Here is a 26,165-nt window from a genome sequence, read left to right on the forward strand (position 1 = left end):
ACTTCGACTTTCAGCTTAACAAAAAATTGCATTGGTATAGGATAGGTAAGGCCTTTTCCCTGTGACTAACTTGTCCCTAAAAGCTAAACAGAATAATTAGCATTCACACATTATTTATGTACATTAAGGACAATCTTTGTACTTCCCTGATAAAACGAAGTATGTTTCTTGAAGATGTACTTAAAGTCCTAAACGACTATTATTGTTGCAAATAGAAAGACTTTGCAAAATGACAGACAGAAAGCACAGCAAATTACTGCAGCATTAGAAAATAATAAGTTAAAAAGAAATTGTAGGAGCAACGGGAAGAGTTTTTTGTACTTCTGTACAGCAAAGATATACCCTAAGCTGTCAGGACCATATTAAATGGGGCATAGTTAAACTGAGTGGCTCTGATAAGGGGCTGTGCTTTGCTATCAGAGTTCTAGATCAGTTGGATTGAATTTCCTGCATATTGCACATTTCCAGACTTTCATTCTCTCTCTTTCCTTTCAGTGACACTACAAGGACAGCTTTAGATATGCTTATAATTTGTGGTTTTATAATGCAGGGGACATCTACATTTTCAAAGAAGAGATGATACCACAGGAGTCAGAAGGAAAAAGTTTTCCAAAGCATTCATCCTGCATATGTTCCCTGTAAGTTTTGCAAAAACGACCTTGTGGATGTTCTTAGTAAAGATATTATTTGTATGAAAGTAAGAAAAAACATTTGCCTGAAATTGCAATCGTGTATGATATTGTAACTTTAAGCACCCTAAACATCAATACTAAGCTACTAGTTTTTGGAACTCCCACTATGAAGCCTTTTGAAAGATGTTTGACCCTTGAAACACCTCCAAAACAAATATTTACTTTATATTTCAAATTCTCTCAAGTGAAATTGTTGCATGGGCAGTACTTCAGTGACTCACTTTTAACAGAACAACAAAAGTAATAGCCTCAAGTTAATGTTCCGTATATAAATTTGGCACAAGTTTTCAAATTATTTTGTGAAAATTATGATTATTGTTAACAATAATCATAATAACCTGGTCAAGACCACCATCGGGAACGAGGAAAGAATGTTGATGAAGTTGAATCACAAAAGATCAAGTTAAAGCATCTTTGTTCTCCTGGTGCTTGAACTTTAAAACATCATCGGAAGGGCCCTCTGCTAGGCAAGAAATTGCTCCCTAAATTCTAAGGTTAATTATTAAACACTTCACAAGGAAGGGCACTGTTCAGTGTGACTTTAGGTTACAGTCCGAGACTCCGTGTGTACATTTTTCAAAAAGCACAAAAGTTAACCACCCACATAACCCTTGAAGAACCAGACTCCAGCAGCTAACCAAAAAACCTATTTTTCTTCTGAATTGCAACATTCCTACTTGCTAGGTAAATTAAAGGATCAGGTGTAGTCAGTACCATATTGAAGCTTAAAACTAACTACAAGGCATTAACAGGGAGATTTTTCGGGGTAGAGAGAGAGCCAGGGATCAATGTATGCTTTTGCCTTTGAAAGCTTCCCTCTTTGGTGACAAATATCCCCAAATGTGGTCAAATACTTTGCCTTTTCCCCACCAGCACTGCATTTCTTAGGTTTAATGATTTCAGTAATGCTCAGAGGAATGTTCAATGGTGGCATGCAATTTCCAGGGAAAGGGGAAAAAAGGGAAAAACAGAAAATGGTCCTATTATTTCACTGTACGGCAGTATGATTATGGCATCATTGTGCATATATTTCCCCCGGAATTGAACTGCCAGCAGAAGCGGCAGGATCTTCACGACTAGCTGTATAATCTGGCCTACAGTGGAGCTGCCAACCTCTGTACTAATTCATCGTTCGCTAGCTACACAAAATCTTTCTATCATATATAAACAGTTACTATCCTGCTTGCCTGTACCGGCAATAAAGAACACTTCCAGAAGGTAAAAAGAAGGTAATATTGTTTTCATGTACTAAAGCACTTACCAGGGTCTGATTCTGCATTTCCATATCAGCTTTTGTTTTGCTGTTTTTCTTGTGGTTTCCTTGAGAGCTGATAGAGTTGTCGTGAAGAGAGGAGCCCTGGGAGCTGCCCTTCGACACACTCCTGTAGGAAACATTATTTGATCCACTTTCTGTCTGCTGAGCTGCTTTCTTATCAACTCTGCAGGTAGAGAGTGATTCCTCTGATAAATTACATTGCCCTTCTTCAATCACTCCACTTTCCCATTCCTTTAATGTTTAAAGTAACCTCTCTGTATCTTTCTGTCTCTAGACCTTTGAGTGATAAATGTTTCTAACTAGCCTTGATCAAATCTGTCACTTGCAATTTCAGGCAGTTTATCAATTTACTCTTTCACATGTAATGATTTATTTTATATTTGGGACTGCCGCGGGGCAAACATGAAAACACTGTACAGTAATTGTTAAGTTTTTCTGTGACCTGAGGTTATGGTAGCTGTAAATGTAATTAATTTCGACTAGTTACCAAATATGTTTGCTGGTTATAATAAATGAAAATGGAATACATTAAAACATGTACCTAATTATCCTCTATTTTTTTCACACCATCTGCCTAGATTCTTGATTTCTGAAATCATTTGAATTTCTATCAACTTGGACGTAACTTGCCATTCTTTAATTTCAAAGATCATTGGTTTGGCTAACAAAGTAACATGAACAAAATTATCATCGCATTCTTAATGTTTTTTCCTTTAAAGTCCTGATAGAGTACAAAGTGTTTGCTACCAGGCAGTCTTAGTCTAAAAGCAATACGCATGGAACTTAGCATCTGAGGATGCCAATAAAGCTACCATGCACAACGCCACATCCCAAATTGCCTCCCAGAGTTTTACCTGTTTAAAAGCTCTTTCATAAAACTGTCTTTTGGGGAGTACGTAGCTGTGGCGGAACCCTTGGCTTGTTCACACCCAGGTTGGCCAGGAATGTCTTGTGAAGCTTTTGCATTTCTACTCTTCAAAACATCGTCTACACTGTCACTGTTGTCTGCTTTCCTGTTAACTTCATTTTCCATTTCACAGTGTTGTTCGGTTTTCTTTTTTTCCTTTTTTTTCTCCAATCTTGCCTGCTTAATTCCAAACCCAGAGACTTTTGCTTCTTTTTTTTCTACCTTTGTTTTAGGAACGTCAGTTTTCCTGCTACTCAGTGCTGGCAGCTTACTCTTCCGAAAGCCGAACCAGCTCGCTAGAGAGGGCCCAGTCTTTTGCTTAGTCTCTGCAGTGGGAGATTTGCTTTGTCCCTGACCCTTTTGCACGTTTTCTTGGATGCATAACATGACTTTCTCTTCTATTGTAGGTTGTAGAGCAGGTGAACTCAAAACACCAGTAACCTTCTCAGAGGCTTCTGCTAACTGTAAGGACATTTGCTGTCTTTGCGACTTCATTGCTTCAAGTTTCTGAGGACACTGTATCACATCCATGTTCTGAAAGGACGGAATTTGCTCAGAGGAAACAGCAGCTGATGCCTCGAATTCCAGCTCTGTTTGGAGAACACTTTTTTTATTTAGAGGTTCATGTTTGAAATTTTCACTGCTTTTCTCACCTGGGACAGATAGACCGCATGCATCTTTCCGAGGAAGTGGTTTGTTTCCGTCGCATTTTGAAACGCTGTGAAACAAGTCTAGTCTTGGAGGTGATCTGAACGGCAGCTTGCTTGGGCTTCCATGCTGGCTGCTGCAATTACTCGTATTTCCCAGAGAACTTTGTCTAGAATAAGAATTTTCTGCGGCTTTTGGAACAGCTGAAAGAGTCTCTGCTGTTGCCGCTGAGTCGGGAACAGCCCTGATTTGAAGTCCTTCCATGGTTGAGTTCTGCCTTGTTAGAGAATTTCCTCTTTCAGAGGTGTTTGTAATAATCTGAGTCCGTACTTTCCCAAGACCTTCTGTCACAAGGGCAGATGGCTTTTCCCCTATATGAACGCTAAAACTCTGGCTACGTGCTTTCGCTCCATTCATGCCCAGAGCTGGTTTCAAGTGTGACTTGTTGCTAGAAGAAACAGATCTCTTAACTAATTTGTTTTCTAATCCATCTACTCTGTCCACCACCAAGCTGCAGTTCTCATGTGAATGAGGTGATGCTGCATCCATACTAAGTCCCACAGTAAAATTATCTTTTATTTCAGTGTCAGACCTAGCGTCTTTTAATTCAGCGTCTATTGTGTCTCCGGCGCTTATACATCTAGATTCATCCTGCTTGTACTTACTCGGACTCACATTGCTTCTGGAAGCTGCATTTATATTGTCTTTTTCCTGCTTCCCCGGTACAGTAGAGCTCTTTCGGAGAAGTTGGGGCGATTTGACAAATAATTTCAGTCCTACAGGGCGACGGGTTCTCATCCCTTTCTCATTAGAGTTTTGGGTAGCGTTTGCAGTGTCACTACCGTGAAACAGTGTTGACAACGGGGAATTGTTTACCTGAGATAGCAAAGGCTCGCTTGTGCTCGCTGTGTGACGCTGAGAGGATGCGGGGAGAACGTTTGGCATCTTTTGTGGCTGATTTATCCCACTGTCACTGGAAGTATCTTTTTTGCTAGAATATGTGTCTGGTGAAGAAGATGTTTCCAGTGACGGACAATCTAGAGAAAAAGACCTGGCTGTTTGAAAACCTGTGCTGGGAAAATCACGATTCCTGTAGAGAGCCAGCTGATTAGGGTTTTTTGGGCAAACTTGCTTTGTGGGAACTTTGGAAAGTCCTTGGCATGTGCTATGGGGTTGCTGAGATATGCATTTATTTTGCATAATTGCTTCTGCATTTTCCTGAAGGTAAGATAATTCAATTTTGGCCCCAGAAGATACGTTTTTTGCTTGCATTTCATGACTAGATTGATTATGAAAGCCAGAGTTCACAGTCCCTTTTAACGGTGATGATTTAAGTAAATTTTTTGCTGTTTCACTGGAACTAGCTGTTCCTAACTTTACAGATACAGGTGGTGAATGAGCATAATTAGGCCTAATTAGCAGTGAAGTTGACCTGCCTGGAGGAAGGGGTGGTGATGATGATCCGGTGTCTACAGCTGCTGCATTGCAATGAGTATCTCTGGTGGGAGGTTCTCCGTAGTCACTGGGCTCTATAAGGTGCTGAGGCAATAGTGGTGATCCTGGGCTCTGACTCTTTGGATTTTTCACCCCATTGCTTCTATCTGGAAGCTTTGAGCCAGGCAGAGGGTGGGCAGGGGGCTTTGGAAGCTGGAAGGTGACTTTTGAGTCAAAATTACAAGGTGGACTTTGTGTTTTCTTGAATCTTGAAAGCTTTACAGGTGGCAGAGCAGGTGATTTTTCAAGGGTTGCAGGGCCCACTGATGTAGTTACAGGTGTCTCCTCACTCTCGGTCATGGTGGTTTTTTGAGGAGAAAACTTCCCTCTGCTGGGTATTTTAGTCAAGTTTGGCTTTTGATTGATTCCTGCATGCACAGTGGAGCTGGGGTTGGCCTTGTATGATATATCATACACCGGCTTCACTAGTTTTTGTCGTGGAGCATTTTGCAATACCGCTCTCCCACAGTGCGAAGATTCACTGCAGGTCATGGGGACAACTGTATTTTTATTCCCTATGTTTTCTTCAGGAGATCTTTTCTCAGTTTCATCTTCAGGTCTTTCTAAAGCAGTGTACTTTCTAACATTGGTTCCTGTCTGCAAATTAGCTATTCCCTGAGGTATAAGTTCAGTATATTCTGCACTGGACCTAGTTTGTGGCTGGTTGATTGAAATTTCATTTCTTGTTACAGTGACAACTCCAGTTTGATGTGAGCTGAATTCAATAGGCTCACCATCCTCAGCATCAAATATTACAGTAATGCACTCTTCAGAAGAGGTCTTCTTTATAACCTTTTGTTGTTTAACAAAATTACATGTCTTTGGCCTAATATCTGAGTGAGCAGATAGCTGTTTGTTGTCTTTGTCAGTAGATAAAAACTGAGAACTCTCCGTCACTACAAGCGTATCAGCTTTCTTTGTGTATTTCTCAGGAAAAGGAGTTGCTAACAAATCTGATGGACTTTTCTCATCACTGCTTTCTATGTGTAATTCATCCAAGACTTCATTATCATCAGTATCTGAAAGCTGAAAATTAAGGTCCTTCCAGCCTATATTAACAAGGCTTTGATCTAACTGTAACTCAGGCAACTCTGCTCTACTGCATGATTTTAGTTCTGCCTGAAATCCACTGACAAAACTTGTCAATTTTTCAGGTCTCTCTTTTGAATTAAAATATGAGCTTCTTTCAGGCAAATGTTTCCTATTAGGGTCCCAATCAAATAGACTGTCAGAAACACTGTGAGTTAATTTGTTACAGCAGATCCTGCAGTCCTTGCTTGGTACTTCCTGCAGCAGCAGTAAAGATGCAGAGTCGTCATCTATGTCATCATGTGAATCTGAATCATAAGAGAAAGTTTTGTTATGTTCAATGCAAATACTTCCTATTTCCATTGGCTTACAATGAGTCTGTTCTTTATGGCTGCCACATTTAACCCCAGGGGAATATATTCCTTCATTGGAGTTCATGCAATCTTTGTAACCCCATTTTGATATTGCTGAAGGTGACTCAAGTAATATTTTTTGTTTCTGTAATTTCTTCAGCCCTTGTAAGATGTGGTTTTCCTTGATACGAGTTGGAGGTAGATCATCTGCAGGACTTGAGAGGTTGCTTGGGAGTGAAGAACCAATGCTTATTCTTTTATCCCAGGTTATGGATGACTGTTAAGACAAAATAAAACTCGCATATTACTCAAAAGGGCTGACTACCATTTTAGTAAATAGATTCAGGAGTTGCATAGGGCATTATGTTTCATCCATTGCTATTAATAGCAATGTTCTTTCTTAATAAAGGATTTCATAGTGGTGTGAAGGGTGCAGCGCATCTAAAACCTGCAAGAACAACAATAGGAATGGAAGGATTAAGATAAATAGGAGAAGAACAACTTGGATTGTGAAAGACAGAAGAAATGTCAGAATAATTGAGGAAACTGTGAGCAAATTGGAGTGATAAAGGAATTGTAAAAAATAAAAATAAATAAATAAAAAGGAGAGAGTGAGAGGAAGGAAGACAGAGAGAGAACTCAGTGAATGTTTTAAATATATAGGAGAGAAGAAAAAAATATTTCAAAAACAGTCAGGCATTCAATTAATCTTGTTTCAGATGAACTTCAGCTAATAAATGAAGCAAATTAATTAGATTTACCCTTTTGCTGCATGTTTTCCCATCATTCCAAGTGTAGGAGGAACCACTGGAATATTCACTGCAAGCACTTGAGAGGGAGAGTTCACTGCTACTGCAGCTGCTCCGGGGATACAGGCGGCTAGGACCTGTCATATTTAATTGACTCTGGCATTTCAAGACAGGTATACTGGATTTCACATTCTGCTGGCATTCCTAAAACATGAGAAGAAATAGAAATATCTCATGGCTGGAAAACGATCATTTTTCTTCCCCCTGATTAAGCAGGGCAAAAACCAGCAAGTAAGCTACTTGCACCTTCATATTATGCCATTAGCATCTGGGGAAACTAATACAGAGAACTAAAGTAAAAATTGCTAAATTTTTCATCTGTTTTGGACAAAATCCGCAATCCTCCATGTCTCTCTCTTTATTCTTGAACCAGTATTCTGCTTTTGCTAAAGATTATTTTGAGTCTATTTGAATTATGCTTTGTACGTAAGCAGCGTGCTTCAGTAAGATACAGAAAACAAAGTTCTAAGAGTACAAGTACATCTTGACAACTGCATTATAGCCCTACAATGTAACAGATGAGGCTCTACACACTGGACAAGGTAAATTAATTTAGTGTCCCAACCAGAATGTCCACTGAGAATGGAATCTCTCCGTTACAGTCTAATTTTGGTTTCCTATCTAGTTCAAAGCTTTGTCTAAGAAACTCTCTGACGTAGGACAATCCATCTTGGTGTCACTCCCCGACAGCTGAAGCCTCTTGCTTATGCAATTTATTGACACTTTATGGCTGCCTTTAGTACTTGTGTAGTTATCGCCCCTCTCCAAATGCAATTTCAGCTGACTGTGACTAAGTGCCAGCTTTGAGGAAGAGAGTAATGAAGAGCAGATAGCACTTTAGGTAAAATATTAAACCTCTGTAGGAGTATCTAGGATGCCTTTAATTTGTTTTCAAACTGATACTCTTGTGCCTAACAACGTTAGAGCTTTTTTTAATGTTAAGCGCCTGCACTCTTCTGTTGTTATGCTATTCTCTAGTTTCCTTACAGAATCAGACATCTTTTTAATTACCAGGAATGCCAGACAGGGCGACATGACTGCATTTTTATAAAACTTTGCTTTGAATTTCATTAAGGCAAAAAATAATCTTGCAACCCCAAAGAATATTTATTTATTTATTTAGTATGTATGTATGTATTACAGCCTGAATTAGTTTTGCTTAGATGAAAATTTTACCTTTATATTCAGGAAGACGCACAGAAATCTAGAGTTATAGAATCCACAAAACAATTACCAAAACTGTATATGCAGCAGACACACAGCCTCTTCATGCAAATCTTGGGAAAAAATACTTAAGTTTGTAGGCACTTCTCACACACAAATGTGTTTGCTGGACTTCTGCTAACTTCTTCCATTTTCTCGCCCACTTCCTCCCATTTATTAGCACTAGGGCTGAACCTTTTCTCAGTTAAATGGCAGGGAGCAGAACTTTTCCTGCTGAGGAGTTCATCAGTACAGCTGTTCATTGCTCAGCTGACATAATAATGTTCTGGTTTTGACAAACCTAACTACAGGGCAAACCATTTTTCTCTGTCACAGGCAAAACCTATGAATGGGAACATCATTCAGAGGCAGCAAGAGCAAGTTTCACCTCTGGGAGTTATCGGTACATGTTCTCCCAGGAAGTCAAACCCATGCGGGAGCAATAGACATGGAATCCTCCGGATCTGGGAGGAATACCTGCTCCTGCATCAGAGGCAGGATGATGCCTCTGTTTTTGGCTCAGAGACAGACTTTCTTGCTTTGTTGATACAAATCACTGCTGCTGGCATCCTGGCTCCTATGGGAGACCTTACACTAGGCTGCATCCCAGGCATCACAGTGTTTAAGGGAAAAATGTCTGTAAAATGCTTTCCTGTAAGAATCTCCTGTAGGAGAACAGAGGAGATCACAGCGTACTGTAAAGCACTGCCTTCCCTTCCTATCACCTCCAGCTAGTCCGTGGGCCTTTCCATCCCCTCGCTCACATCCCTTTCCTTTGCACCAAAAAGAAAGAGAAATGCTGCCTTTGCTCCTAGAGCAGCAATGGGAAAAACAGGCAGATATCTAGGGAAAGCAAAAGAACGGGATGTTACAGTAATCATTTTTATTGTTTAAGCAGATGAGAAACCTGTTTAAAATAAAAAAAAACATGTAGTTAGAGACTCTGAAATAGGGTATCTACCCAATTTCTAGATTGCACTAAGATCATTAGAAAGGGACTGGAATTTTCTCCTGCAATTTGCCTTTATTCTCTGAGAAAGAACTTTAAATAGTATGTTTATGAGGCATCAATTAAATATACTTAACTTGCATATGGGTTAATTACCTGACATTATGAAATTTGCATTTTTTGTAATCATGAGTTTTAAATCATTACATTTAATGAAATCAGCGTACAAAAGAAAGACTGACTGAAATATTGCAATTTAAACACGTAATTGTTACTAAAATGACAGAGAATTGAAAGAATCAAACAATTATAGAGACAAAACTATAAACTCAGAAAAACCTAACCTGAAGGCTAAATTACGTATTATGCAAAGGGTCGTTAGCATCTTTGTGAACCTTTGAAACAATGCCTTTTCATTAAAATATGTATTACAAAGCAGATCACATTTCTGTTGACATACTGTACTTCAAGATCAAAGGCACAGACAGGTTCAACGTTCTGTTCTTGTTCTCTTTATTTCCCTCTATCTTTATGTGACTTTTGTTTTTTAAGATACTTTTCTCTTTGACAATGAAACATGAAAGCCACACTGGCTAAAGTTTTGCCAAATAAGCACAAAGCTAACGCCATCTGAAAAAAAAAATGCAGAGCCCATGAATTTTTAAAAGTTCATACATAATATATCATAAAAGTAGGATGAATAATACGGTGCATGGGCTTTAATAAAAAGCTCCTTGACCATTTCTCAGAGATTCTGAGATGTAATCAATACCCAAGAAGGTATCTTGGGGACATTGCGAAGATTTATGCTTTTTTGCACAGAGTGACACTATCTGCTTACTATATCAACTGAGAACACAATATTGAATTTCAGAGAACAGAAGGAAGAAGAAGTATTGTTATCTGCCTCAACAGTGTTTCGATTCAAAGATCAGCTTTATGGCTCACCCATGACATCACACTTCAGCGGAAAAAAGGGAAGGTTCCCGATGAGGGAGACAAGGACAGCACAAAAACTCACATGAATCTGAGCATCAGCAGTTCGAGATTGCACCAAGCTTCTGTTTCTTTCTACTTCTGAAAGCAAATCCCCAGATGAGAGATCTAAGATGCGTGAATGGAGTTTCTGGGGGGGTAGAAGGGAATGACCAAAGCATAAATGTTTGTCAAATATGCAACAGATCAGCATTTTTAAAATTCCAAACTCTGCGGTTAAATTTCAAGGGAAATGAAGACCCTGGGGTAAAAGAGGATTTGTTCTAATTTGAAAGGTTGCTGTTCACAGTTACTTTGTCCAGGACTTCCTCTATGAAGAACAGATGATTCTGCAGCTAAAACAAACTACTTTTTCTCCCAGTCATTGTTTTGCAACTTATCACTATTCCACATGCAACAATGACAAATGAACACGAATCCCACCATTATCCCTGGTGTTTGACAGGTTTCAGGAAAAAAAGCAAAAAAATGAACTACAAAATTAACATTTATAAATCAATCAACCTGTTAATGTTGTTTTATTTAGGCGCCGTTACATCTTGAGTGAATGATTGTAAAAGTGACCCTATTTTTAAACAGAATTGATCTGGTGAAGGCCTCCCTTGCACACATTTTAACTCAAAGTCATTAATGTCATCTGTTAGAAACAATTAATGTGAATAGAAAATAATTGCATCAGGGAACTAGGGACTCAGAGGATTTTGCACATTAATATTCACACGTTGTTTGATTACATACACAGTACTTTATTTCACTTTTGCTTGGGAGGATGGCTAAACCGGTGCCATTTCCCTCATATTCACCTGTATACTAATTATCAAGGCTTTCAGTGTGCATTAAGCCTGAGTTGTTTTAATTGCGGTTTCAATAAAATCCATGATTTATGTAAACACCTTGGCTGATGACTTCAAAAGAAGTATCTGCCGTCTTGTCAGTCATGGAACCAACATGTCATGGTACAGATGTTATGGATTTGACTCACAGCCCACTGAAATCAGTGAAAAAGGACATCAAAAAAGCAAAAGGGACGTCTATTCCAGACAATTTAGTAATTGTTTTGTAACCACTAATTTTTAATTTGGGAGTAATTTCTCAAGAGTTGCATATTCATCTAGGTTTTATACAGTGATTCCTTAGCAGGTACTATCCGATGCAGGCAGATTATGGGAAATAGCTTCAATGATCAATGTTCGGTATAATCACATTTTGTCCGGCATATTACTGAATAGACTAAAGTGCTACAAGCACTCAGTATCCAATGCGCTTTTCATTAGAAATATTAACTGCATCCAGGGTATGTGTTTTTTAACATCCGTGATGTCTATCCCCTAGCTATTCAGTGTGCACCCTTTAAGGTGTTATTATTAGAGCTGCTGTCAGGTGTTGGCTCAAGATTTGCTCTGGGTACAAAGCCTTCCCAAGCTCACAGGTTTACTGACTTAGTACATGTGTTATTCTTGACAATGATCCCAACTGGATAGTTGAACCACCAGAAAATTCCACTTTTTTCAGACACAGGAGTCACTGATGTTATGAACAGGTGTTGTACTTGCCCTTTGCAGAGGAATTACTTTCCCCAGTGAAACCAATCACCCGATTTCTGCTTTCACAGATGTTTTAGTGCAAATTCCTATGGCTGGATCCATATGTTAGAGCTGGTGACTGGGGACATCTGAGCTGGATGAATACTTGAGCATCTATTTTCTCCAAAAAAGTATTCTAGAAATATTGCTACAGGAGTTTTGCATTTGTAAAACTTTCTTCACATTTTTCCAAGCAAAGCATTTTAAATATTTCATTACTTAACCAGCAACATACATGCATCTCAACAAGGAGAAAAAAATATATACATCCTTATAATGCCATCCAACGGAGCTTAGTGTGCTGCTGTTATTGTCCAGATCAGACCTAAGACCAGAGACCAGCCCGCTTAGAGCTAACGCTTTAGAATCAGCACAAAATAGAAACAATTCTCCAAGAAAATTCACCAGTGATAAGACATCCCTCAGCACAGCACACTGTAAAACCCCCTGAGGACTGGGCTCCTTCCACACCAGCTCGGTGAAGGGAAGGGAAAGGTTGTGCTACCCACAGGTCATGCTACGCTCGAATGATCTTGCCTAGCATTAGACTCTATGGCTCTATAAAACTATAATAATAAAGGTGAATCGGCAGGCGAAAATAATTAACAAAGAAGGAAAGTGTCTTCCCAAGATGTATAATGTGATTATGTTTCTGTATCAAACAAAAGCTCCTCACGCTGGAAATACTCCCCCCCCACATGCAAATAAACTGGAACAGACACAGAGCCAGCGCAATGCCTCGCATTAACAAACCGCGCAACCAAGTCTGAGTGAGATCATTAATTAAATATAGTCACACGGCACTGAAGCAAGTCATCCAATTACAAAAGAAAAATGATAAGAAAATTGTTTCTCTTTATTTTTTCTTCCTTCTCCATTTGCTAGTTCAAAAATAGGGGAAAATGCACTATTTCTTAAAAATTTCATTAATGATCCATTTAAAATGAAGTAACAGATTGTGCTAACCACCTATCTTGATTTCTTCTCAGATAAGCAAAACGTATTGTGTGCTTTACACATCATGGTTATTTTCAGATGACACAGACTAGATCAAGGAGTTCCTGCCGCCTTGCAAATAATACAATATTAAAATCGCCGCTGAGGCTATGTTCCAAGGCAACAAAAGGTAGACCACAATGCAGAATGGCTTTCACAGAACGGATGCTTAAATACGAAGCTAAAACGTTGCAGCTACAAAGCCACACGTTACGTGCCCCAGTTCTCGTGCACCGAAATGGCTGGTGGCCTGGGCAAAGCAGGAGCGGGGAGGAAGGCACGCCGGGGGGAGCCAGGGGCCTCTCTGCTGCCGCCCGGGACCACCGGCCGCGCGGCTCCTCCGGGCTCTGCGCGAGCGCCGCAGCCCAGGCAATTTTCTGGCCTCTATTACCAGGGCTCTCTCCCGCTTTGTTTGTTTTTAGCAGAGATGGAGCAACGTGCTTCAAAGTCAGGATTAACTCCTGTAAGCCCCGTAAAAAATAAAAACAAAGTAATTGATAATTTAGGTGGAAACCTATTATACCAGGTGCAATAGGAAACACAATTATCTGGCAGGCAGATGACCCATCCATCAAGTAGCAAGCCGTTTTTTTCTCCCCAGCAATCTCCTCGCTGAGGTTTTCCAGGCAGACAAAGGAAGGCTGCTACCTCTTGGCACGAGGCAGCGCGGGAGGGAGACTCCCGAACTCGCGTGCATCTCGACGGTGTCCGCACAGAATATCTAGCAGTTCCCATCTCTTTTTTTGCAATGTCTAATGGCCTGCAGCATTGCCAGAACAGTTTTCAATGAATTATGCCAAACTGTACGCGACTCTCCAATATCGGATGAGTTAATTGCTATTAAATCAATTGGCTTTGCTTTTCTCACATGAGCCAAAGCCCATCATTCACGGGAAAGAAACTGTGGAGAGGTTTTCAGAGAGGACTTTTTCCTCCTCGGCGCTCTGCGCTGGAGCTGTAAATGTTTGCAGTCTTCACACCCCACGTTTTTAATAATTTTCTGCCCAAAGCAGATTCCTCTCAAAGGCACAGGCAGCAACACCACCATTCCCATTCTGTCCCCAACTTACTAAATTCAGTAACTCTAACAAAAAAATGTGAGAAAACGTGTAACCCAAGAAGAGTGCTAATACGGTGGTCTCTTTATAGGTGCGACAGAGGCTCATAAAAGGAGAGGACTGTTTCTAGGCTGTTTGGTTTATCGTCTTCCCTGTCTCACTATTCCTCATTCCCTCGTTCATCTTTAACTTATATCCATCAGACGCAGAGCACAGCTCTGGCATAATGACATCTAGGATGAGCTTTAGTTTCAAGGGTCTTACAGAAATAACCCTCTGCCACATTCCCTTTATACCACAGAAGATAGCAGAACCCCCCAGAAAAAAAATTATGATTAGGTATGCAGTTTACCTAATATTAGTTCATGCAGAAATATCATCTGCTACAAAACTGAATCCTGCTTTTCTTTTTAGCCCTTAGACAGACTGGAGAGAGATGTTCAGATGCAGAAGAGAGGACATCTTTCACCTATTCTAGCAGATATTAGCTTAATTCAGATCGCTCGCTAATCAAAGTACTAAGTGTGAACTTTTTATGCACTAAATCCTCTGAAATAAAGGGGAAAGTTAAGTATAAGGAAAAGCTAAAATTAATAATAAAATGGAGTTCAACCTCAGAATGTGCAAACAGATATCATATTTAGACAAATTAAAGTTTGTAATACATATGCATTTGGCATATGGTAAATCTGCTTTCTAAAGAGAGCAAAACAAGTGGTTGTCAATAAAAAACAGATAAATATGAAACAAAAGTGTAGTGAAATATAGGAAATGTACTTGAAATTGTATACTGTGCATATACAGCAATGCCTGGTGTTTTATTATATATAATTGATGTAATGAAAATATAATATTTATTTCAGCTCCTGAAAATTATATATTTAACAGAATTTCAGAATTATGTCCTGCTTTCCTACTATTCACTTCAGATAAAGAGAACTTCATGGCCATCACAAATTACTATTTAACTTTGTAGTAAAAACAAAGAAAATAATTTTTTCCATTTTCACAGTTTATAATGGCAATAGCAATTCACACACTGAGCACTTTCCACCAGTTAACTAGCTTAGTTATGAGTTTTCCTTCATCTTTCCAGCAGTTTATTGAATGTGAAGAAAGACAGTTTCCCAGTAGAGTTATTGTGCATGGCATATGCCACCTCAAATTCATTTTTATACCTATACCCTTTATGGCAATTTCGAGGACATTTCATGGTGGAAATACCTGTGTTCTTTTCCTCCTAATTCTCTAATAATCCACTTTGCAACCATTATTTATTCTATCAATATAAAGTTATCTCAGACTTTTGCTACCACTTTTCAGGGTGCCTTTAAATGAGATAAGGTCCCCTATGCACAGTAAGGAAACACTCATGTTCTTCATGTATTTCTGCCCAGAAGCAGACAGTTAAATAATGTGATTTTTTGCACCAGTTCTGGAAAGAAAATGTGGCCTTATATTACAGGCTACACAGAAATGTCCATATAGGTGTATGTCTCTCTGGATTCTCACTAGTGTGTGAAAAAGAGAGCAAGCATTAGATGATGAAGAAATAACAGAACAACTATTATTCCTAGAAATGGAAAAAAGCAGTTCAGCATTTTCAAGGGAAGGAATGCTAGGATCAGATACGAATTTTTCTCGCTGTTAGCACAAGGGTGGCATTCGCTGGGAGCAATGCAACAGCTCCGCGTTCCACACTTTCGGATTTAGGTCTTTTGCTTATAAATTTGTTACATGTTTACGGGTAAAGCAAACAGCTTTGACTACATAAGGTTATTTTGCAACAAATATTCAGACTCATATTTTCCCTTGTACAGATAGCAAAAGGGACCAATCAATCTGTGCCTGTGAACTTCCTTAAGCACCAACATTTTGCATCAACGAGCAGCCAAGGGGAAAGGAAAGGGCAAGGTATCAGCGGAGCATGGGAGCAACCAGAGGGCCACCACCGCTCCGCCGTGGCCCCGCTCCGCGGCTGCAGAGCATCTCCTAGAGGCAGGGGATAGATCTCTGCGTACGGGTAAGGGGAGTCAGGCACACGAGACATCTGGGAGACCGTGCAAGATGCGCTCAGCTTGTCCAGAACTCCTTTCTCCTACCGCTGGGCTGAGTTTAAGCACAGAATCAGGGCTAAAATTAAAGTAGGAAACTAACAGCCTTCGACTGTTTAAACAACTCCTCCCTTCCCCAAGATGGGGTGGGTTAACCCACAGCAAGCGGACCCCAGGATAACCCCCACAAGGGCAGGAGCAAGCAGTTGGAGACTGTTATTTATTGGTCTTACCAAGAGCTCTGGGAAACACAGCAAACAGAAGCACAAGCTTACAATATTGCTTAGTGTTAACAGCAGGAAGAGTTATGCAGTACGTAAAATGAATAATAAAGGATTAAGTGTAAAACACATTTCAGTAAGCTAAACCATTTCTTAGTACAAAAAAGGCAGCTTCCAGCTATTCCAGAAATTTCGTCAAGTCAAGTGGATTTGATTTTCTACTAATCTAATAAAAATACTTCCATGCAAGTTCTAATTTGATTTTTTTTCCATTTGTTTTTGATATTTTTCCCTCCTGTTAGGGTGAAGCTGCTAAAAAAACAGAACTCTGCTGATACAGAAGATGCTAGACTTTACATTCAAACATGGCATTAATAGCGGTTTGTCGGTTTTGCTGGAAAATCCTCCAGGCAAGTTTACTGAGACTTAACAGACAACATCCAAGACAAAGTACATGGGTATAATATTACAAACATTCGTATGGAAGATTAGGGTGCTAGAACTACATCAGAAAATCCTGTTAACATGACAAATCCAGCACAAAGAATAAAACAAAGGGTTCGCTCGCATCTGCTTCAGATGCTACAGGCTTGCTAGCCGCTGCTATATCCAAGCCACTGGAGATAGGCAATAACAGCGAATTAGATTCCAAAGTAATTGAGAAGGTTGAAAATTGATGTCCTAGGGTGTAAATTGGGAGGTATTAGTCAGACATTTGATGCATAAACATAAATAACATAATCTCTCTGTATTCTTCAGAGTTGACAACATTACTGTAAGCCTAAAATTACTCCTCTTCCAAATCCCCTAGTTTTATTAATTTTTATAAACTGCTTTAAATAAAAGTTGCATTGAAAACCACAAAGTAATCCTCTCTGATCCTAGTTTTCATTTTACAACTCTATCAGTGTTTTCAAGCTCTGAGACTCTGAAGTTCTAGCTCTCATTTTAGTAGCGCTATGGTAGGAGTCTGTAAATACTGCAGTAATAATAAAATGAGCTAATTTATTTTCTTAGGAACGTACATGTATAAAGTTCCCTGTGGTTTGTAATTACTGTAAAGTCAACAGTTTACACCAATGACCTGATAATCAGCTAGTTGGAATGTAAATAATTAATGAAATAAATGTTTTCAGTGAGCTTGCTCATGGAAGACTCCTTGAGTATGGTACAACGGCAGTTTTGTGAAAAAAGTATTGTAGAACAGTTAGTCCTCTTACTAAGTATCTATTTGTACTTTTTTCTCATTCATTTAGTACAAAAAGCAATGAATGCTTTTCATAAATACCTTTCTATTGATCTAATATTAATTAATAAGTTAATTCCACTTTGCTGAATGAGTGCCAACATCATGTCGGTACCATGAATTATGTGAACATCAAAGAGTTCTGCACATTCCTTATCTTGTTACATTATTCACACACAAAATCAGTCTTCTTTAACATTTTGGGGTGGTCAGAATCAGGCTAGAAAACAATTTTATACTTCAAACTTTTGTGGCAAGGAAGAACTATACCATTAATCTTTTATGACATGCCTTACACACAGTATCGATGCTTTAACACTAAAAAGGTAAGCTGTCTTTTATTTTTTGACCGTACTCAAGAAATGCTTTAACATGGAAACACAGATGAAAAGTACTCTACCACTGTTCAAGTCTCAGTTATACAATGTGTTGCCTTATCAATCATTATCTGATTAAATGCTATCCACTAATTTCAGCATACTGCTGAAGTGCTGATACCATGACTGCCAGTGATATTCCTGGTAGCACAATATAGTTTTGGTCTTTGTCTTTTTGATTCCTGCAGTTTAAAATTCATTTTCACATTCACTTCCTGACTTTGCCCCAAAATCATCTAAAGGAAATAGGCAGACCTCAATACGATCTTGTTATTGACATTTATGTTGATCGATGTTGACTCTTACAGAACTGGAATCTACAGATCAATTCCCTTATTAGATTCTTTCTCAGCGCTGCCATGATCATTTTATCACAGAAGCCACTGCTATCAAATGCTGCTTTATCACTTTGTAATGGGATAAGCTGAAACTTTCCCTTAGCATATAGCTGGAAATGAAAACTGTCTGAGATCTAGATATTGCTTTCACGGATTTTCAAAAGTATCCTTATTAGCTGCATATGTCTATTTTAAAAGCTATTTTAAACTTAATTTACCTAACAGTAATAACTTTTGCCCACGTGAAAATTCCAGTTCTCAGGGCAGTAAAAAAAAAAAAAAGTTATGACTGCAGCCTGGCCTGGATCTATTAATCATCATTTTTCCTGATGAGTCGAAGAACAAAGAAATGACGGAAAGAATAATAACATGGTCTCAGGAATGATAAGTACTACTAGCTGCACACACAACACACACTCACAAAGCACACAGAACAAATAAATACACAAGGTTTGTTGCAGTCTTATATCTGGTTTTCAAAATATACATGGCCATGGTACTTTTGCAACAGTGGTGTTACAGCTCCTGTTGCAAGAGGAGTTCATCACGTTAATTTAAATCTCCGATAAAATAAATTAGCTTTTTTATTGCCAGGTTGAACTACAAGGCTATGATTGTTATGTATTGCTACAATCTATGTCTTAATGGTATTTTAGCCCTGTGGTGGTCAAACAGAAACCATTTCAAACCTTCTAAAGGCTATTAAAACATGTGCAGATGTCTGGAAAATTAATACCATTATCTAACTCTAACCTTTTGCCTGTAGGAAGAAAAGAAGAGACAAGGCTCAGGGAAGATATTTTAGATCAATACGTGGCAAGAGAAGAGGGTAAGCACTGTTTTGCATGGAAGTTCATTGGCTGTGAACAGGTGATTCAAGTGAGCAAGATTCATCCTCATTTGGTTTTCACTCAGATCATTCATTTACTCAGAAAAATAATTCAAGGGAGATGAGCACCATTTTTACAATCCTTCCTCATAGCTGTTTCTCAAGGTCCAGCAAGCTAGACACTGGAAAGGTTCATTCATTTAAATGACAAGAGCATGAATTTGTCAAGGTTAATGTTGAACAAGCTGTATTTTCCTTGCCTCAATGTTATGCATTTGAAAGGTTTCTTCATCCCTCTAATTTTTTTTTTAATATTGTTGAAATGTCAGATGGTCTGAAGAGAGTGGAAAAGTAGGAGGAGGATTTCAAAAAATACCCTTATTGTTAGTTTAAAGGCTTTTAGTTACATATTTTCTCTCCAACACTAATGCATTGTTTTTGCCTCTGACAGAATAATTTCAAGCAAGGAGAACCTTTGTAAGGTTTTGTTGAATGCCTGGATACAAGGTACTTTGTTCTATCCTTTTTCTTCATAGCACTCATTTGAGGAATGGTTTAGAAAGAAGTGGGCAGATTCCCAGCTCACACGAATTATTGGCTGTACTTCCTGTACTGAAATTAAAGGAATTTCTGCGAGGTCAGGATTTGTTCCATAGATTTCCCAAACTTTTGCTTCTTTTCAGAAATGAAGCTTCTGGGGTTTCACAATGACTCTACCTCGTGTGTGTGTGTGTGTGTGTGTGTGTGTGTGTTTTCTTTGTGTGTTGTTCTATGTCATTCTGCAAAGTCTTAAATCTGATCATAGGATTTCCAAACAGCAGTTCAACTTCTGCAACATTTATGCAGATATACAAAAAATATAGGGCATGTGTGCAGGACAGAGTATGACTCCATGGACTTGAAGGTGTAAATAAGGATCTCAAATTCTGGCTTCGGACCTCTGCGGTCCCACTGCGCCATTTGGGAGTGGTGAGAAGACACGTGGGGTCTTGTGCCATGGGCACAGCCACGCAAGCCGGGAGGGCCAGGACGGGCACTGCCCCCTGCCCTCACCTCTCCGCTGGTGCTGACAAGGGTTGAGCACCGTTTTGGGCACCACAGGGACATGGCCCTCCAGGGCCCCGCTTGACCTGCATCTCCTTTATATTGCTGGAGCCGGGAGGAGCCCCAGGCAACGGGAGAGGGGAAATGTCCATCATCGCTCCTGGGCCACACTCTGCACTTGCAAGGGAAGCTACGGTGATGTCTAAGCACCGTTGAGGACCTGGAGCAGCCTGGTGAGCACCAAGCCCTGGAGTGCGATGACATGACAGTCCCCGCATGCAGCCGCGAGGAAGCCCTGCTCCCTCCGCGGGGCCTGGAGAGCCTACCACTGCCACACCAGTCACTGGTGCCACACCAGTGCCAGCCGCTTCTCGTTTCCAAAAAAGCTCCAAGACCAGCTCCTAAAACGGACAACCCTGCTAGAGAGAGAAGGCATGGATTCAAAGAGGTGGGGAGAGCTGTATTTTTGTTCCTCCCGGCAAATCATGCCCCGCGCAGGTGTGGGGAGGGTGGCCCATCTCCGGCTCCCTGGCCCGTTCAGCTCCCACATCTCCGACAGGCACCCAGCAGCACGCCTGCCCGGGGCTCAAAGCAGCGTGAACATAAGTACCTCCAGCCTGGACGGCTGGGAGCCTTTCGGAGCCTTTCAGCAGCTGCCTTGGAAGAAGCAGTGCCAGCATTTGATTAGGAATCTGTGCCCTTGTGAATTGATCGGTTTTTCCTCGTAGATAAAAGCAGAGCTTAGGAGGTATTATACAGGAATTTCAAAAGGGGTCAGCTCCCAGTTCGGCACCAAATAAGCAGCCAGCTTTTTAGAAGAGCTCAGCACAATGCCTGAATACATGAGAGTCTGGCTCCACGTGCATAAAAGACCTAAAGACCTAAATTAAAGGTTAATTCCATTTGTTATTCCCCCATGAACTGGTAATAGTGCTGAGGCAATTCTCTGTGTCTTGAGAGAGCCCATATGTCAAATTATTGTCAAGTATCTCCTAAGGACCATTTATGGAATAAATTTAAGTGAGCCTTGAAAATACAACGCTAATCTCTGATTCACGTTCACACTTACAGTGTCCATAACCTACAGTAATCATGCCTACACACATAGGTATCTACCCTACAGGAAGAGGCACACAATGCTTATTTAGAGAAAAAAATGGGATATGAGTAAAAGGAAACTTTTAAAAAATAGATGGAATATTTCAGCTTTTAAAATATAACAATATAAACATTTTAAGAAATCAAAACACTATAAAAGGAAGTAGCTCATATTGGAAGCTGTATACCAGAAAGATGAACTGAAGAGTGGACATCTATAGGAGAGTGTTAAAACACTGATATTAATTCAAGATGCCATTACATTGACACTCTGGTTTCCATACTTTTAATGCAGTAAGCTGGAGTTTAATTCATAATGTTCAAGATGCCCTTGTAATGCAAACAGGACACAGACAAATCACTGCTCCTCCCTGGACCCAGACGTTGGGAAGTGACTAATGAAACATGGCTTCCTCACATCCAGAGGCAGAAAGGAGCCTGAACGCCATGTAAAAATGCAAAAAATACGGTAAGACTCATGTCCGTCAATATCACATTGGAAAAGATTTAATGACAGGTAACTTTTTGACAGGTAAAAGAATAATGAAGGTAACTTTCCCCTTTAGCTTGTCCTTATCAAGAGAGAAACCTAAATGGTAATTTAAGAGTTAAGGCATTAATGGACTCTTTAGTTTCACTGAGTATCCACATTCTGATTTTATCTTGCAATACAGTATTTCACATTCTCAGCGGAGTCAACAGAGATTTAGTCAATAGTGTCACAGCCTTCAGATGAGGATCTGAATCTTACCAGTATCCAAACCATCAGTAAAGAAGATAGGTCATTTGGGAAACAAAGGAGAGCATTAGTAAAATTCAATACTAAAAGATGGGGTTGGTTCACTAGGTGTTTTATGATTCTTTATGAGCAACATTGCGTTCTAATTACTACCCCTTTCTTCTATGTGCAGTATACGTAATGGTATACAAAACATACAGAGATATGCCAGTATATGCCAAAAAAATGATTTTTTTCATAACAGATGGCAACAGAAAATCTTATTGAGTAATCTTATGTGCTAAAAACCACTTAGCATAACATTAGATGGATTCGTCTAAGGGAATGTATAAGAGATTTAATTTAAAATTACTAGCAAATTACACCGACTTGATAAAATCTGTACAGCTTAAATGTCATCAAGTAGAGTACTCACTGGTACACCTACTTTTAAGTAAAAGAGCCACAGTTCCATATTGCTTCAGATGCTAAAATTCTGCCACTATACTTAAATAAAGAGTAAAAAGGCAGTTATAAAATAAGTAAAATATGGATGAAGATTTACATGAATTGAATGTATAACAATACAGATGAAATTAATCTTATACCTATTATTATTTATTTCATACGCACATACTTTTGAGTTATCATTCATTTAGATTTCAGTTTTTTAAGATAACAGAAAAGAACTATATATTTAGCTCCATTAGTGCAATAAGACAAAAATGACACACCTGTAATAATAATGATTATATTCCTACACTGCTTTAGAATTTCAATAGATTTTCACTTTACCGCAATGAAGAAAAGCCCTCTAAATCTTTGAATCATTTAATTTTATGCATTCTTTTGGTATTTCATTTGGGAGTTATGGAGTGTGAAATATGCACCATGATGAGAAAACAATTATCCAGCACACCTGTTGTTTATGCATATTGTATTTAAGAAGGACCTGCATTGGCTACTATTTTATTCCACTGCGTAATTCGAAATGGGGAGGTTTTAAAAGTTGACTTGATGACAAGAAATTGCACTTTTAAATGCAACACACAGCCAGTCCTCCACAACCTATGATAACAAATCCATGTTAATTTTTGCTATCAGAATTTCAGTGAGAAAGATTTTTCCACCTAAAAGGAAAAACAGAATGACTCTTGCCTTTAATACGCCGGATAAATAACAAAAATAAATTATAAACTTCATCAAAACCAGAAATGTATCAGCTACAAACGGACCAAAAAAAAAGGCATTGGAGTTGGTCCTACAAAAACATAAAACCACGAACAACCCACAGACTTTTCACAATGTTCACAATCTGGAATAAAGGCTGTCTCTAACCAACCTCTACGCTTATGCTTTGACCATTTACGCAGGGATTTACATGACGAGTTGCTAACACATCTTACTAATACATTTAGCAAGCAGAGCAGGCTGAAATAGCACCCAGTAGTTTATTCTTTTTAAGTCAAGCACGGTTATAGGTAAAATATAACTGCATGAAATAGAAAGAAGTGTATCTTTTTAATGCTTATTAGAAGTTTGGAGCATAGGGCAAGTTTGAAAAGGAATATACAATGGTAATTCCTTGCTTATTTTCTCAGATTTCTTTCCATATCGAATGCACACAATGATAGCAAAAAAACCCGAAAAACATTGTTCTCCTTAATGACTCTGCCCACATACTTGCCCAGGGTTTCAAATGCCGTATCGGATTCCTGCCATCATGCGTATCATCAGCGATAACAAAAATCCATGCATAAAATCAAAAGAAATCTACAGTTCACTCAGTGTCAGCTGCATGTTTTTCTTTGCCTAAACTAAAAGAATAGGCAGTAAAATCTTATTTTTGTTGCTCAGGCCTAACACATCAGTCCAGCCCCACTGCTTTCTTGACCCATGCCAAAAGGCTGTTGCTGCTCTTCAGAACCATGCCTACACATTTCTTTCAAAACTTACAAAGTATTGTTTTCCTCAACAAAATCATAAATATTTCACCACAGATCATTTACGTCTTTCCTAAAGATTATTTACTCATCTGATTTACTATTGTTGGTACTTCTCTAGCAATTTATTATCATTAGGGTGATGGAAAAAGCTCATTTTTAAACTTGGTATCTGAAAATTGAATCTTCAAAATTGTATCACAAAATGTCAGGTTGTATAGATATGGAAAAGCCTGTCAGTGCTTTTATTTGGAATCTCTCAAGGCTACTTATAGTATATGGCCATATGAAATTCTGGCTTTCGGGGGTAATTTTTTCTTAAAAACATTATTCTCATCAGAACTACATGCCTGGCAAGCTTTAGTTAATGTTTGTTTTTTGTTTTGGGGCAAATTGGTTAGAATTTAGGTGCTGAAATAAGAGACAACAGACTGACAAGAAGGGAGATCACCAAAACACAAATTACAAACGGAGCAAACCAATGGGTCAGTTGATCTGATTCCCTCATAACAAAATATCGTCCTCCACTGAACATTAGCTGTCCTTTATTTGCTTTAGTTTGAAATGCTGTGAGGGATAGTGCCCTAACTCCCCTTCCACAGAATATGCCCTGGTCTATGCAAAAAACTCAGGATGTTCCTTTACGAGCCTGAATTAGATTTAGATCCAGCAAAGCATTTCTTTTAGCAAATGTTTTATTTTAAGAAGGAGCCTTTTATAGTTTCCCCACTCAGAAAAGAAAATGTCAGGACTCTCCTGCATATTACAGACTGGTGTTCTTAAGTGACAAGAAAAGCCTCCTCAGCTATTTCATTCCAGGGATCTCACAAAACTTCTTGGAGGTCTATATACCAAGGCCATCATTTATGCACCAAGGAGCATCAGTCCTTGTGGCCAGTGACGGCCCGCAGAGAGCCACTGCTGCCGATGACATTCAGTGAGTCTTGGTGCTCTCAGAAAATCTACTTATCACAGAGGCTCCTTCCAAAGCTGGCTGGATAGCAGATATCTGGCCTAAGTATTTCAGGGGTTCGGCTGCTGCTGTTCTTTAGTTGCACGCAAAACTAGAGGTGATACAGCTTAACTTAAGGAGGTTTGATGGGGTTGCTTCTGAGTGGGATATTTCCTTTCCTTCTCTCATCACTAAGTTTGGTCACCGTTCACCTAACCAGTAGGATCTCATGCATACTTCATATGATTCTTGTGCAATGCTTCTTCAGCATAGATTTGGGGCTCTAAATAGGGCAAGTAAGAAATATGGTTTTTAATGTATTATTCCATGTTGATGATTTAAGCTGAGATAAAATATAAAGATTCAAAGCTTTGTATTTCTGTCTCTCAGATGCTGTTGGTGAGTGGAGGCATGACGGAAATAGAAAATAGGCACAGACCAGATTACTGAGATAATGCAAGGCTGGAAATAATGATATCAGCACTTTGAATGAAGAAATGTTCCCTTAATTTGCTCTGAAAGCCTGAAAAAAATGTTTGAGTGTTCCTTACTAGATTGCTATCTTGAATCCTGATACACAGAAGCATTCGCATCATTTGTGCGTTGCAAGAAGACTGTGTTCTCTTTCTTGGGACAGGATCTTCATGACAGTAACCCCACACCTTTGCTACCCTTGACCTGACAAAGCACTCAAGTAGGCTGCAGTTCACATTCACCTGAGAGCTGCAGCTGGGCAAAACCCACCACCTCACTTACTGGTAGGTGTTCTACTGGCAACAAAATTCTTGGGTCAAATTTAAGCACTAGTTTAAACTTAATATATATCCAGCTTGCTTTACACTTAAGTGATTATCTTAGTAAGTGAATAAGGTGAAAATAAGCATATCCTGATGGATACAAAAGAACAAATGTGAAATAACAAAATAAGCAGGCCAACTGCAGGAATTTCAAAACTTCAGGCATAATTTGCTGACCTTGGTCTCAGACTGCCCTTAGAGAGCCAGGAGGCACCAGGCAGGACTGGCATCTTGTCAGCTGTGAATTATGCTGCTACTCAGAGTACAAAGACCCCGTTATTTAAATACACACTTCAGTGCCGAAAAACTGTTTTCTAACAATACCTGATGATTTTAGCTTCAGTTTCAAACCCTCAAATACTTTCTTTCTGAAATACTTAAATATTCGGTATATCTAATTGCTGTAAAGCACTGCAACTTCACTTTCACCCTTCTGCATTCAGACACCATCATGTCTAACGACACCTGAATGGGAGGTCAGGCTCTGAGGCCAGACTTTCCATCTCCTGCTGTCAGGTGCGAGGGCAATTAATTGCCCTCTTTTTCTTCCCATAT

The 26,165-nt window shown here is 39.2% G+C and overlaps 1 protein-coding gene across 1 annotated transcript in view; it reads right to left on the minus strand.

Annotated features, from left to right (window-relative positions):
• Positions 1-26,165, minus strand: part of NCKAP5 (NCK associated protein 5) — a 388,365-nt gene that overhangs the window by 57,800 nt on the left and 304,400 nt on the right. The window contains exons 11-14 of the mRNA XM_067299354.1: positions 10,382-10,486; positions 7,161-7,352; positions 2,823-6,676; positions 1,954-2,131 (exon numbers count right to left, since the gene is read on the minus strand). Coding sequence (XP_067155455.1) covers positions 1,954-2,131; positions 2,823-6,676; positions 7,161-7,352; positions 10,382-10,486 — 4,329 coding nt within the window. The remainder of the gene's footprint in view (positions 1-1,953; positions 2,132-2,822; positions 6,677-7,160; positions 7,353-10,381; positions 10,487-26,165) is intronic.

The sequence above is a fragment of the Apteryx mantelli genome, chromosome 6 (assembly GCF_036417845.1).
Source record: "Apteryx mantelli isolate bAptMan1 chromosome 6, bAptMan1.hap1, whole genome shotgun sequence".
NCBI classification, from domain to species: domain Eukaryota; kingdom Metazoa; phylum Chordata; class Aves; order Apterygiformes; family Apterygidae; genus Apteryx; species Apteryx mantelli.